Here is a 15,081-nt window from a genome sequence, read left to right as displayed (position 1 = left end):
TACAACATATATCCCTTTCCAATTGCGCCTGTCGTCATACCTTGAGTACAACATATGTCCTTAACTAGAAAAATAGAAACATATAAATACAATGCATAAAACATACATATATCATGAAAACATGACTAACTAAACTTTAAATATAAATAGACAACACATCAAATACCATTTTGGCTACCACAAGAACACACTGTATATCACAAGTTTTGAAAATTGGTTATTACGTTGCTCAGGTTCCAGATAACACAAAGTGCATCTCAGTATTCCTTGCTGCTCCAGTGATGCACTCCACCTTTGGCTTGAATATGAAAGGAAATGCCTTCTTAAAAGACTTTCTGAAGTTAGCCCCCATGAAAGCATACACAATAGGATTGACAGAGGAATTGGAATAACACATACAGTGCGCAAAAATTTTCAGTTTATAAGTTTCATAGCTTTTCTGAAAATTTGAATCAAAGGCTTGAAACAAAATAAAGAACTGGATGGGCCCCCAACAGAGGGTGAAGAGTAGAACTATCACCACAACCATCTTGGATATCTTTGCTCGTATCGCCTCAGATCTCTCTGCCAAGAGTTGAACCTGAAGGAAACAAGGAAGAAAGTGAAAGTTCTTCAGCATTTTAATGAGAGGCAGGAAAGTACTGAGCAAGACTATTTGCAATTTATTAAAGGGGTTGTTTGATATTAGAAAAAGGACCTTCTCCCACCCCACCTAAGAAACGGCACTATTCTTCTCCATAAACTGTATTCCTTCAGGTAAATGGGACTGAATTTCGATACTAGACACAGTCCATGGATAAGGGTGGCATTTTTTCTGGGAAAAAAATAGACATTGCTTCTGATCTGAAGTATCCCCTTTAAATTGTACAATGTTATTAATATCTGTACAAGGATACCATTAAAAGGCAATGTGTATAAAAGTGAAGGCAGGTCCTCTTCTTTGTTAGGATTTAGCTGGTGAACCTCTGTATTGTCAAGAATTTGGCCATATTCTGCTTGAAAAATGGTAATAATAAATGCTCAGTCTGACATTGTTTGAGAAATTGATTTCTGACTACGCATGACAGTTTATCTCACGCACGCTGTCATGCGCAGCCTTCCTGGTTTCATTTTTTTTAATATCCCTCTCTGTCGCTTAGCGACGTTGCATAGAATGTAATTGCATATGTACTGCATTTTTTAGGCACCCATAGAGAACAGTAGGGCTTCTATAACTGCATTCTTCTTTACATGCGTATTATACGCAATTAATTTACACACGTTTAAATGGATCAATGAAAATCAGTGTACTTTCATTAACTCCATTCACCGCATATTATATGCTAGTAATATGCAATAAAATTACATTTGTGTAAGCCCGCCCTTATTCTGCAGGTCAGGTGGTCGCTGGATTGCTTAGATAATACAGTGCACTACTTATATAGTGCAGTGTATTACCTCAAACTATCATTTTTCTAAATGAAAGCTAGGCCAAATACTCTACCATACATGATGACCCGGAGGCCATTTTACTTGTCTTCTGGCTGCCATTGACACCTTGCAATCGTATCACAGAGCACAGATGGATTGAGAGAGAGGGCTCCAAACTGCTTAGATGCTGTGGTCTTTACTGACCTTGGCATCTAAGGGGTTAACGTGAATGGAGATCAATATTAGTATCCGATCACTACCAGTCTTAGGCATTGAAAAGTGTGCGCAGGGCTACTAATTTTTTTGTGCATTGCCGCCGTAGTAAGGTGGCATATTAGAAGAAGTACCCTGAACGGCCTCTTTAAAAAGACAATACACATAGTAACATAGTATGTTAGGCTGAAAGTAGACAACGTCCATCTAATTCAGCCTGTTTCCACCACACCTTGTTAATCCAGAGGAAGGCAAAGAAAACCCCAATGAGGTAGAAGCAAATTCAGCCCATTTCATAGGCTGGTAGAGTTGGAAGGGACCTTCAGGGTCATCTGGTCAAGCCTCCTGCTCAGTGCAGGATTCACTAAATCATCCCAGACAGATATTTGTCCAGCCTTTGTTTGAAGACTTCCATTGAAGGAGAATTCACCACCTCCCGTGGTAACCTGTTCCACTCATTGCTCACCCTCACTGTCTAATATCTAATCTGTGTCTCCTCCCTTTCAGTTTCATCCCATTGCTTCTGGTCTTTCCTTGTGCAAATGAGAATAGAGCTGATTCCTCTGCACTGTAACAGCCCTTCAGATATTGTATTACACAAGAAAAGAGATTTCCCCCCTATAGAAAATAGGGTTTAACTCCTCCCTTCATGCTGACTTCTACAGATGTTCAAGTTTTATTAGTTTAAGTTTACTAGACAGTTTTATGGTCTCGGCTGTTTCATGGTTGTCACATAATTATTACTTGGAAATAAAAATAAATGAAAAACTCTAATGCTAAAACTTTTTCACCACCCTATTTTTAAGTTTAAAGGAATGACCTTGCAACAGTTTTTCTAATATCATTGATCACCTTCACTGTCAAGAAGTCTTCTTCTAATATCTAATTTCTGTCTCCTCCCTTTCAGTTTCATCCCATTGCTTCTACTCTTTCCTTGTACAAATGAGAATAGGGCTGATCCCTCTGCACTGTGACAGCCCTTCAGATATTTGTAGACAGCTATTAAGTCTCCTCTCAGACTTCTTTTTTGCAAGCTAAACATTTGCAGACCGCTCACCATCTTGGTATCTCTTCCCTGAACTTGCTCCAGTTTGTCTATGCCTTGTGGGGTGCCCAGAACTGGACACAGTATTCTGGATGAGGTCTGACTAGGGAACATATATCATCAAAATCACTAATTGCCCTCCGGAAGAAAGAGATGTTTTGGATCTATCAATTAAAGACATTAGTCCCGCATGGCTTGAACGAGATTTTAGAAAAAACATAAATCTAAAATAAAAAAGACATCAATCTAACATCATTTTAAAATGTAATCAAAGAATCAGACTTAAAACCAAGACATTTGAAAATATTTATTTATTATAAGATTATGGATTTTATAATTGAGAAGTTTTAAATATATGCTATATGCTTCATTCACGTTATGATTTTAAGAGAACAGTGTATACTGATATGCGTTTATTCATAGTACTGGGACGGACCGCGTGTGGACATTGCAGTGACGTCATCAAGTTGTACTGAAGTGCACATTTCGCTCCAACAAACCACGACTGAATTTAAAACGCACGTTCCACCACCCGTATCACATGATCAACGTCAATCAAAAAGGAAAATCTCCTCCTACTAATGACGTTACGCCAATCCCACCGGAGTCTGACACGGACTACTGAAAGTAAGTGTGTGGTTTTTTTTATACATATGCAAGAATTTGTATTTATGTTTTATACTTGAAAAAGGTGTTTGTAAATGCCGAAACGCGTAGTATGAGACCTTAATAAAACTTGGTTAATTGTAACCATTGGACCATCAGCTCAGATTAATCCTAACCCCGGAACCCTGAAGCGCGGATCTTTTCTTCATTACCATTTGGATAAACACTCAAGGCCCTCTGAGTACTCAGGAGGCTTTATTACTCCAGGAGGCCTCTCCAGTGAATCTGGATATCGGATGGGGATTTTTACTGTGATGAGCCAACCAGGATGTTAGGTGCCGATGGGCCCCCACATCGTGTGGGATCTCCCACCGTGCACCAGGTGAGTGTTAATTAACTTGTTTAATACTCCCAACGTAAATATCTGTTATATTTGAGACTCAAGGTGCTGTTCTAAGACTACTATTCGCTACCTGAATCCAAGACCTGGATTAACAACCCCGCTGGTTATTTAATATCTATATCCTGTAATATCATAGCGCTCTAGAAAGGCATCTGGTCCCCTCTTAAACCCTCTGATTTTGCCATCATCACATGTCATTAAAGGGTTAAATCAATATTATTCTTATATTATCATCACATTTTTGTATGTTTCATTCAGTTAGCGCTTTCACATATTGCCAGTTTAAGGCATTTGGACTCTTCATTCTGAGCAGTACCATAGAAATATTTTACATGACAGGTTGTGTGGGAGGTTGTGTGGGTGGTAAATTGTTTGAAATGAAGACAGAATCTGTCATACTTTAAATGACTGGCATCAATATAAGATCTTTCTTTGTCAATAACGCATTACCTGGCAGTTGTTGTCAATGGGCTCCACAACAGGTCTGCTCATCCTTTTTAGCATGAGAGCGTAGCATATACAAATAGATAACAGCGGTAAGAGGTATATAGCAAGAAATGTATAAAGGATGAAGGCTTTTTGATGTGCAGCAGTTGGAAAGGCTTCTATGCAGTAGGTCTGTGGTCCATACCAGTACCCAGTACTCAGTTTTTGGTACATTGCACATGGAATAGATAATAGAAAGGACCCTGTAAATAATTGAAAATTGTTAGACCTGAAGAAAAATAAAATTATTGGATGCAGATAACAATTATTACAGCAAGTGATTTCTTTATCAAACTGCTAACGACCACTTATCAGTTGGAATGTGAGTGTTTCTGATGCTCCACCCCTGGTGATGTCATTGCTCCGCCCCTGGTGACGTCATTGAAGGTCCTACAACATATATAAAACACAAAGCCTGACCAACAAAAGAACAACACCGTTAGGGCTCTTGAAAAGTGGAGGATAAAAGCAACAAAATGAGAATACAACTAAGCTGTTATTATCTCAGATACAACTCAGCGGTCCTGACAGAAGACACTGACCTACCGTCACCTCAGAGATCCGGTGGGCTGAAGCACCTGTGGTGATGTCACTGTTGTGGGAGGAGCCATTGTGCAGTTTGACAGAAAGTACTGTATACTGGATAGGCTGACAGCAGCTACTACCAGGACCTGTAATGCATCACCATCATGTGATCACTTGTGTGGGTGGAGTCAGGAATCACATGATTAGAGGCTCATCACTATATCCAGGAGTCTGGTGATGTGTGGAAATCAGGATGGATGTGGCTGTAGCAGAGCTGTGTGTGTGATGTGTGTAAATTAAGATGTAGCAGAGATGTGTTGGTCATGTGCTGTGTGTGTCATTGCGTGAATCAGGATGGATGTAGTAGTGCTGTGTGTGTCGTGTGTGAGTCAAGATGGATGTAGTAGAATGTGTGTGTGAATCAGGATGGATGTAGTAGAGCTGTGTGTGTAATGTGTGTGAATCAAAATGTAGCAGAACTGTGTGTGTCATGTGCTGTGTGTGTAATGTGTGCGATCAGGATGGATGTAGTAGAGCTGTGTGTGGGATGTGTGGGAATCATAACAGATGTACCATGTAGCAGAGCTGTGTGTGTGATGTGCTGCATGTGTAATGTGTATGAATCAAGATGGATGTAGTAGGGCTGTGTGTGTGATGTATGGGGATCATAATTGATGTACCATGTAGAAGTGCTGTGTGTGTGAGAAAGTTAAAAGCTATCTGCGGTCCCAAGAGGTTTGCGACTTTAATTGTGGACTGAACCTACTGCCAAGTTGTGCGGGCTTGATCTAGAGTAAAACCCCCTTTAATATGCACTTCACGCAAAGTGAATCCCAATATCCCACCCTTGGTTTAGTTGTCAAAAACTTTTGAACGCACTAGAGTGTGTTTTAGGGCTTATACTGTCATATGGGACCCTAACATTTGTATATTCATAAGCTAATAATTGGTTGAAATGTTTTAAAAGAGACCTGGATGCTCTGTTGTAATACATATGTAATAGTTTTTAGGTATTATTTGGCTAGATGGGTGTTTTATCTATTGGTTTATTGTGACATACGAGGAAATTATTTTTCTAATCCTAATTTAAAAAAATAATTTTGCCTCATTGGAATTGTTTTGAGTTTCTCTGAATCGACACCATAGAATAATAGTGGGAGCTACATGGTTTTTTTTTTCAAGCATACTAGCAAATTAACATGGTTACTGTTGTTGGAGTATACAAGGCTATTATTCAGGAACCGCTGCATTGTTGCTCAGTTGGCAGCCATACAGAAGAGTTCTCCAGATGCCTAGCTGTTTGCTGTCAAGGTCTGTTATTAAATGTTTATATTTTTGTCAATGTCTGAGCAGCCATTAAAAAGTAGAATAAATATGTTGCTACAATAAAATGTTACTTTCATGTGACATCTATGCAAAATAACAAATCACTGCCAATGTAATTTACTCTCAGTGAAATGGTATTTAATGACACTAGATATTATGAAGCAACTTTGTAAAACTTCAGACAATTTTCCTACAATGTAAACATTTTGCGAGTATAAGTATAGCTGAAAACCAATTATGTACCTCAAACATCATTATAAAGCTGAAAGGAGGACACAATTCTAGTAGGACAACTATAGGAAAGAGTATGGTCGGGCTCACATGAATGAATAGTAAAACGCTGCGTATAAAATGCAGCATCTAACCATGGTGTGGCACGAAGTATGGCCATGTTTTTTGCCAGTGCATGACAGTGTATCCTATGCATGCTGCCGCACACTGGTTCGTTCTCTTTTTTTTCCACTTTCCTACTTTTGCTACCTAGCAACTTTGCGTCAAAACGTCGTGCATACGTTTTTAAAGAAAATCTGTGTTGCCCATAACAACCAATCACAACGTATACAGAACACAAAACCTTTATATGCTAGCAAAAGATGACAATATAGTGGCCCAGTACATGCTTTCCTGGCCCCCTCCATGTGGTCATACATGTAAGTCTTCTGTAGATGCTCTGTGCAAAACTGTCTTGTCATCCTGTTATGTGTATTGCACAGCTGCAGCAAATGGTGGGTTAATATCTGCAAAGTGTGAGCTGACTGTCTGGTAAATGTAGCAATTTCTATCCTGTCACGTGGTATGAGTGAGGTTATAAATGTGAGTGGTTTGAGAGCGAGAAACAGTTCCATGTCTTCCGGAGTCGTAGTCAGGAGGTCCTGCTACATGGGGGCACCTTCAGCCCTCATGTAGGGAAGCATGGAGGAAGAAGAGAGATTTCCTGAGTGCAGGGATCAGCATGTGCAGTAGGTGAGCCCCAGAGAGAGAGCGCGTGAGCTAGCCTTAAGTCTTTACTACACAAGGCCCCTTGCAGAGATACTCCTCAAATACTTGCAACTGTTTCACACCCGCGGATCCTGAAGTCTAGGACCGCTGGGTGGAGGTATATGTCTCCAATTTGTCACACGCACAGGCATCCTGAAGTCTGGGATCGCTGTGTGGAGGTACTCATCTTCAAGTTGGTCTATATGTATTCCTAACTCTACCTGCACGTGGAATATTGTGTGTCCTGCCTTGTACCATTGGAACAGTTACCAAGTAAAGTTATTCCCAGGCCCTGACCGTTCCCAGGAACCTGAGGTACTATATCATTGTCCGCGGCTCAGTTATTTTCCCGCCGATGTTCATACCAGTGGGTGCCAGAACGGTGATGTCACCCGTGACAATCCCTTCACCTGTCCTAATGTTTATTGGGCATCCCCATGCCGGGGGTGTCCAGAAGAGGCCCATCGCTACCTTTGCCTTGGCTCTATGTGCGTCCCTTGGTAAGTGCCGCCGTGACAAGCCAGCATCTTGCCCACCCAGCTCCTCACCGCACGCCCTATGTCAAGGGTCACCCTACGGGATGCTGCAACAAGACCAAAGACATACAGAACTGTGCTGACATAGCAGATTGCAGTTACATTCCTTTCACTGTTTCAACTTTTTATGTTTCAATATACAGCAAAACACAGATTAGATAAAAAATACAAATTCAATGCAGATGAAGTCGCGGATAACAAACTAGTAACATAATATATGTCATTATAAGAATTTCCCCACTAGAAGCACAAAAAACAGTTCCCCTGCAAATGTCTGTATTCTGAAAACCTATCTATGACTTTTAGAGAGCATACTAAGCTGAACCGTCTGCTCTCTAAAGAGCTTATGCTCCCGGCAGACCCCAGTCCACCTTAAAGGGGTTGTCCCGAGCCAAAACCTCAAAATTTACTATTAGCCCATTCCCCCTGTCACCCCCCGGCATAAAGCAGCCCTTTAAAGCGGTTATAAACCGCTTTCCTACTTACTGTTTTGAAGAAAGAATAACTTATAAAGTTCTTCTTCCAAGTTGGCGCCTGTGATGTCCCAGGGTGCGTTCCACGGTGCACCGCGCTTCCAGGAGGCTTTCATGCGCGCTCCCGAGACGCCGGTCACGTGAGCAGGTGACTGATGTCATCGGTGGAGGCGTGCACTTGTACTGAATGAAACGCCGCTCCCGTGCAGTGATAGCTCGTCTGCGCATGCGCAGACGAGCTGTATCGCGCGGGCACGCTGGAGCGGCTCGTTCACAGCGGGGAGAGGACAGTCTGCGCAAGCGCGTCTAAAACAGACTGCTGAGGAAGAAATTAGACGGCACCATGGCGACAGGGACGCAGAGACAGCGCGAGGACGGAGACAAGTGAGTGAATAACTTCTGTATGGCTCATATTTAATGCACGATGTATATTACAAAGTGCATTAATATGGCCATACAGAAGTGCTTACCCCCACTTGCTTTCTCGGGACAACCCCTTTAATACGGAGCAGCACAGCTTCTGCGCACTACCCAACAAGCTCTGTATGTACTGAGATATCCACCACTTCAAGCTATGCTTCTAGAGAATACATATAGAATCCAAGGGAGTACAGCAAAACATTTTCAGACAAAAAGGCATATGGGTACAGTAGAGACCTTGTGACCTCTATGGCAGATGTATTCTAAGGCTCTGTGCAAAATGGAGCTGTGATATTGCAGCATGCATAAGGCCTCAGTCTTCTGTTCTGCTAATATCTTTTGAAAGGCTACTCCAGGTAAAACACATTTTTGCTTCCTGCACCCCTCACCTGCTTGCCTGTCACATTCTGGAGGTCTCCTCTGTATATTGCAGTCACTTCCATTCAATGCAGCCTCCTGTCTAATGCTTATCAGGCACCATCATGATGTTTAGATTTCTCCCTGCTTTCTCTTTCACTATTGTGTGTTAACAATTTCATGATGCATCAGCACTAGGGATGAGCGAACGTGTCCGTTACGGACACATCCGCACCCGGACACCGGCTTTGCCGAACACTGCAGTGTTCGCGCGTAAGTGTCCGGGTGCCGCCGGGGGGCGGGGAGATGCGCGGCGGCGCGGGCGGCAGTAGCGGGGAACAGGGGGGAGCCCTCTCTCTCTCCCTCTCCCCCCCACTCCCCGCCGCACCCCCCCGCGCTGCCACGGCGGCCCCCGAACTTTTTCGCCCGAACACTGAAGTGTTCGCAAAGTTCGGTGTTCGGGCGAAAAAGGGGCGGAGCCGAACGTGTTCGCTCATCTCTAATCAGCACATCATCACAGCCTGTACCATCTCTGCCTGCTGGAAGGACAATGCGATTAGCATCTGTATTCTATATTTATCTAAGTAAGCTACAGACCATAAGTCAACTGAATTATCACCTCCATTATAACTGTGTCAGGAGCTGTATAATCATCAGCAGTACCTGTGATAGGACTTTCTGTGTCCCCCTCTAACGAACTTGTGTGGTACAATCCATCAATCCTCACACAGGAATTGTATTGACTGAAAAAAGTGACTAATCTGAGAATACCTAAAGACAAGCAAATCTCATGTGGTTAGAACGAGACCCACCTGAGAAGAAGGACTCCAGGAACTTTCAGATAAAGGTGGGGGACTAGCTACATAATGAATGAAAAAATGTTTTACCAGAGTAGCTCTTTAGGAGTCAAGATGTAAGATTTTATAAGGAGGGGCTAGATATTATCTCCATCAACCAAGTCATTTTCTTCCTTGTACAATATAAATAATCATTGTTAAACATTATTGGGTTACAAGTGATCCGAAATAAAATGAGTAACTTATTACCTATCCAAATGCCCAGACTGACAGCCATAGCTAAGCGAGGTGTGCGATGACGCAAGGATTGAAGTGGATACACCGTCACATAGCAGCGGTCAAAACTCATTGCTGTAAGGGTAATACAGGTTGCCTGGGCTGTAACCTTGAAGACAGATATGGATATCATTAGCAAATAAAAAGAATGTTAAAGGACATGATAATTTAATAATATGGCATCAGCTGGCACTGTGATAGACATGATGATTATTTATAAAATGTCTATCGCTTTGTATAACCCAAATGTATTATGCTATTGTAATGACTTCAGCCTAATGTGGAACTCTGCTGCATAAGGAAAGAGTTAAATCACAGTGTTATATGTTATTGCTTGAGTGTTTTCCCAGTCCTCCCCATCCCCCACACACAGAATCTTCTTGAACAAAGGGATATCTACTTTCACTTTCAGATTTGGACACATGTTAAAGACAAAGGCTTCTACTTGAGAGAGGTGGGGAGAAGGGGAGGCGGGGGATTCTATATGATCCGACAAATGAGAATCCTATATGTTACTGATGTAACCTGTTGCACGCCCATTGTGTGTCTGTACAATAAAAGGCCCTGTCTGGCTGTTTCTGGGCAGAGAGCCATTTTGGATATGAGGCTGATAGCTTGTGTCTAATTTGCTCCACGATGATGTGTGCACACGATACAATTAGGAAAGCGACAAAATACCCCAAAAGCCTGCTGGAGAAAATCATAATCCAGATCAGTGGCGTCTCTGGGTGGACCGAGTTAAGAGATTTTGATTTCTTTCATTCTGGAAAAATACAGAGATCGGCGGATGGCACGCAGAACTCAGGGGCCCGAAAATCTACAGAACACGGTAAGATTGCTTTATGTAAATCTACCGATGTGATCTGGGTTCTGACTGCTTTTCTGCCTGTACCTGATCCAGAGTGATAAATCAATGAAAGGCAGGTAATATAGTTCTTTCTTACTCGGAAAAGACCCCCGTTTTAACCTGCTTAAGGGGTATTTTGTATGCTGTGTCTGTTATGTCTGAGACGGTTAAAAATTGTGTATACAAGACCAAGAGATAAATTCTGTGAGGGTTAATGTGTCGGGAGGGCGGACTCGGCTGTTTAAGTCTGAGGGAACACGCCAGTGACACGTGCTCCTAGGTAAAACTAGTGTGAGGTTAGGAAGATTTATGATACGAATACTTACCATATGATTGAGCGTGTTATGTTCTCATATGTGGAAAGGTATTTACGGGTGAATATAGCCGTGGTGTGACGGCTGATTTCTCCAGAATATTATTGAGGTTTTGGTCATTGAAAATAATCGTCAGTCTCTGTGTATAGCTAAATGTCCTGTCTAGATCGTGTACAAGGAGTGCTCTTGGGGATTACTAGTATACGGTGGGCTGTTATAAAGGTAGATGAGATATATACCTTGGGTTGATATAAAGGTGGATATATATATATACCTTGAGCCGTTGTGGGTATTCTCCAGTAATCCCGTCTGTCTGCTATTATAGAAACAATGTGCAGTGTTGATTATTGGGGGAGGGGTGCTGGTAAGAGAGTGGACTGAAGTTAAGCCACTAAGAGCACTTCTCAATTAACCCTTTCTGTTTACTTTGTCTTTCCCTGTGTTTTATAGAATTAATGCGTATTGTAATCTGAGTGGGAAAGAAGGGTTATATGGGAAGGATTTGAAGTAAGCAGATTTTACAAAAGAAACAGTACTGTGTGCAGAAACTTTGAATAGAATAGAATAAGCAGGCAGAATAGAATGAGGGATCAGTACAGGATGTTTTGGAATATGCAAAACATGTAGAAATGTTATACAAAGAGAAGGCTCAGGAAAAGTTTCAGAAAGGAATGTTAGGTCATGGACAGATAAGCAGAAATGCTAGGTCATGGACAGGTAAGATAGGTTGTAGAAAGTTTTCAGAAGATGAGCAGGAAGCCTAGCAGAAAGAAATGTGTTTTTAGATTGCTAGAAGGAGGTATAATGTAGTTAAGAGATTGAAGAGGGGAAAGCATGTAGGGGGGGTATGTGTATTGCTAATGAACAATGTAATGTCTTTGTGTTGACTGCGGCCCCTCCCTGTAATGGCGGCCGTGCTTGCAATGTTTACAATCCAACATGGTGTGACTCTGCAGTAAATGTAGTGAGGCCTGCCCCCACCCTGAAGTTACTTCCCCCCATGTGCTCACTTTCAGGGTGTGTGATGTTACTTCCGGTCCCTCCCCATCCGGGGCAGGACCTGGCCCCGCCCCTTCCTCCTCCAGCAGCCATCTTGCCTCACCTGGAAGTGCTGCTGCCCCTGGCCCCGCCCGTTCCTCCGGCAGCCATTTTGCCTCACTTGGGAGATTTGTAGCCCCGCCCCTTTCTGCCTCTGGCGGTCATTTTGCTGCATTTGGGAGGCCTATATTCCCCAATGCCACTGTATCCAGTGCTAACATCATGATTGTCTGAAGTAAGGTTTTGTTTGACCAGACTTTGTTACGCTCCAAGATGTGGCCACTTTGGATGTGTGATAAGTTCAGGGAAACAAACCTTTGTGGAGATGCAGCTTGGGACATGGTAGATGACTAAGCTGGTTTATAGTGCATGGAAGATTGGAGTTGATGCATGGGGGGCAGAGGCCGGGAATACATGACAGGGGACGCTCTCTCATGTTCCCAGGGGCTCTGTTTTCCACTGCCCGCTTCTCCAATGGATACTCAGACAGATGATGTTATGGAAGGCTCCTACAGATGGAATAATTTCCCTATAGTCACCCAGCAAACTTTTTCATGCAATTTGGTGAATTAATTTTACTTTTTATGTGAAGAAAGAGGGACTGAATTGCCCAGAGTAGGATGTTAATTCATCCGTATTCTTTAGTTTTTTTTAAGTCTTTTGTATATTCTAGTGTCAGTCTACACTGAAGCTATAATTATATTCCGACAGGAGAGTAAAAGCTAAACGCTGGCCATACCCTGAAATACTATTACACTGGGTGACGTAAAATTTTACTTGTGTTGCGCCCCCTTGTGTTAAAAAATGCTAACTGCGACCTGAAATAAAAAAAAAAATTTTTTTTTAAGGAGATTTTTGCTCAGACTTCGCTGCATACAATGTCACCTTGACCTACAAAGTGCTTGTTTTTGTGCCTCTTGGTTTACTAGTTTGAACGCAATGACTCTTTTTCCATTGAGTATTGCGGTTCAAAAGGGGGGAGGCATAGGTGATCTGGGTCATAGATGATCTAGGTGTTGTAGATCAGCTATTGGGTTTGGAAAAAAAATAAATAAATGATTTTGTGCTACAAGATTCCGAGCCATGTGAAATAGAACATCAGAACGATTATTTAGTACTAATTCAGTAAGAAACTGCAGATATGCAAACAGTTATCAGAACCTCTGTTGATAATGCATATGTTGAGCTTTTTGCAGATGGTACCAGGGTGAGGATTGATGACTCCACATCGGATATGCAGTGGTCACACAACAAGATGTCCTAGAAGCAGAAGCTCTGCCTCCGCATGTCACAGTACAATAAGCGGAATGGAAGGCCCTCACTGAGGCGTGTAGAGTGGCGAGAGGTAAGACCGGCAATCCTTTACACTGACTCCTGGTATGCATTTGGCATAGCTCATGATTACGGCCCAATATGGAAGGCCAGACAGTTTTTTACCTTAGCAGGACAACCAATTGAGAATGGTGCAACGGTACAGAGTCGCATGGAGGCCCTACTTCTACCTGACAAAGTTGAGAGTTCGCACCGATTCCTACACTGGAGAGGCGAGAGACGACACCCTCGCTGACAGCGCAGCAAAGGCAGCGGCCCTCAAGCCGTGGAAGAAAGAAGAAAGATACTGACAGCATGAGTCAGTGTTAAAAAAAACTTTGGACATTGACAAAAATTTGGACTTTGATATGCTAAAGACTTTTACAGTTACCAGCCAGCAAGGAAGGAAAGAATAAATGGACTAATATGGGAGCAGCAGAAACAGGACAGCGTGTGGTGAACAGTCAACAGCACTTGCCCACCACAGTTCCTGTATCCCATGATGGCCCAGCTGATGGACGCAAAGACCCACCTAGTAAAGCAGTAATGACGACGACGCTTGAAAGAGGTTGGGCGACTTCTAGGTTCTCTGTAGCTGCTGCATCATTTGTCCGGTTTAGCATGATCTATGCCATGGGTAAGTCAGGGCAGAAGTAAATTTGCCACACCACACTTGCCGGGACCACTCTACCCATTTCAGGGATTGCAAATTGACTACGTTCAGCTCCCACTTGTTGGGAAGTATGAATACGTGCTTGTTGTTGTTGATGTCTTTGCAGGTTGGAGGCCGACCCTGTTACCAAGGTAAACAAGTAGGTAACCGCAAAGAAGCTCATGAACGAGGTAAACTGTGAATATGGGGTACCAGAGGTGATTCAGAGTCAGACAGAGGTATAAACTTCGCAGGTGAATGTAACATGTCATGTCTGCTCTGGGTGTATCCCAGGCCTTTTACATACTGTACCACCTTTAGTGTAGTGGAAAGGTGGAGAGACGTAGTGGCACGCTAAAAGTAAGATACTTAAAAATGACGCCACTTTGGAAAGACTGTCATCCAATAGCCTTATACAGTGTTAGATATGAACCCAGGGGGGATTATACATTATCTCCCTACGAGATTGTTTGGGCTAGCCCCAAGACTAGGTCGTTACTATCCTCAGTAGTTACAATTACAATCTGATGTGTTGACTGAGTATGTGATTTCCGTTGTTAAAGAACTAACCAAAGCCTATGCACAGGTGTTCTCTTCCAGACTCAGAGGCAGACACTGGGACACATATCTTGCAGCCTGGGGATTGGGTGTGCATCAAGAAGTTCCCCAGGAAGCACCCTCCTGAGCCCCGATTTGATGGCCCCTACCAGGTGCTTCTGACTACTGCCACAGCTGTGAAACTAGCCGAAAGACTTACATGGATCAACGCTTCATACTGTAAGAAAGCTTCAGATCCGGGAGACCAGTCTTAGTTGTGCCAAAGACGTTACTCTGGTTAGGGCTAGTGAGAGAGGAAGGTAGCAACTGGAATCCTTAGTCGGAAGAATATGGGGGTATGGTTACCTTCTAGTATAACTCGTCCAATGCTCAAGTAGCCGCATATTCCTTCGACTATTGTACTGTGGTCCCGTGTCTAGGCGCAAGATCCCACCGCAGGCCAGATTTAGCTCAGTCCAGCTGGTTATATGACTTATATACCCGGGGAATACAATATGCTTGCGCCACTGA

At 42.8% G+C, this 15,081-nt stretch overlaps 1 protein-coding gene across 1 annotated transcript in view; it reads right to left on the bottom strand.

The window, feature by feature from the left end:
- Positions 1-229: 229 nt before the first annotated feature.
- LOC136628931 (G-protein coupled receptor 54-like) overlaps positions 230-15,081 on the bottom strand; it is a 43,650-nt gene continuing 28,798 nt past the window's right edge. Inside the window, exons 3-5 of the mRNA XM_066605005.1 lie at positions 9,825-9,960; positions 4,128-4,366; positions 230-580 (exon numbers count right to left, since the gene is read on the bottom strand). Of these exons, the coding sequence (XP_066461102.1) occupies positions 230-580; positions 4,128-4,366; positions 9,825-9,960 (726 nt within the window). The remainder of the gene's footprint in view (positions 581-4,127; positions 4,367-9,824; positions 9,961-15,081) is intronic.

The sequence above is a fragment of the Eleutherodactylus coqui genome, chromosome 5 (genome assembly GCF_035609145.1).
Source record: "Eleutherodactylus coqui strain aEleCoq1 chromosome 5, aEleCoq1.hap1, whole genome shotgun sequence".
NCBI classification, from domain to species: domain Eukaryota; kingdom Metazoa; phylum Chordata; class Amphibia; order Anura; family Eleutherodactylidae; genus Eleutherodactylus; species Eleutherodactylus coqui.
Note: the sequence above shows the minus strand (reverse complement) of the source record. Positions and strands in the feature narration are given on the sequence as shown.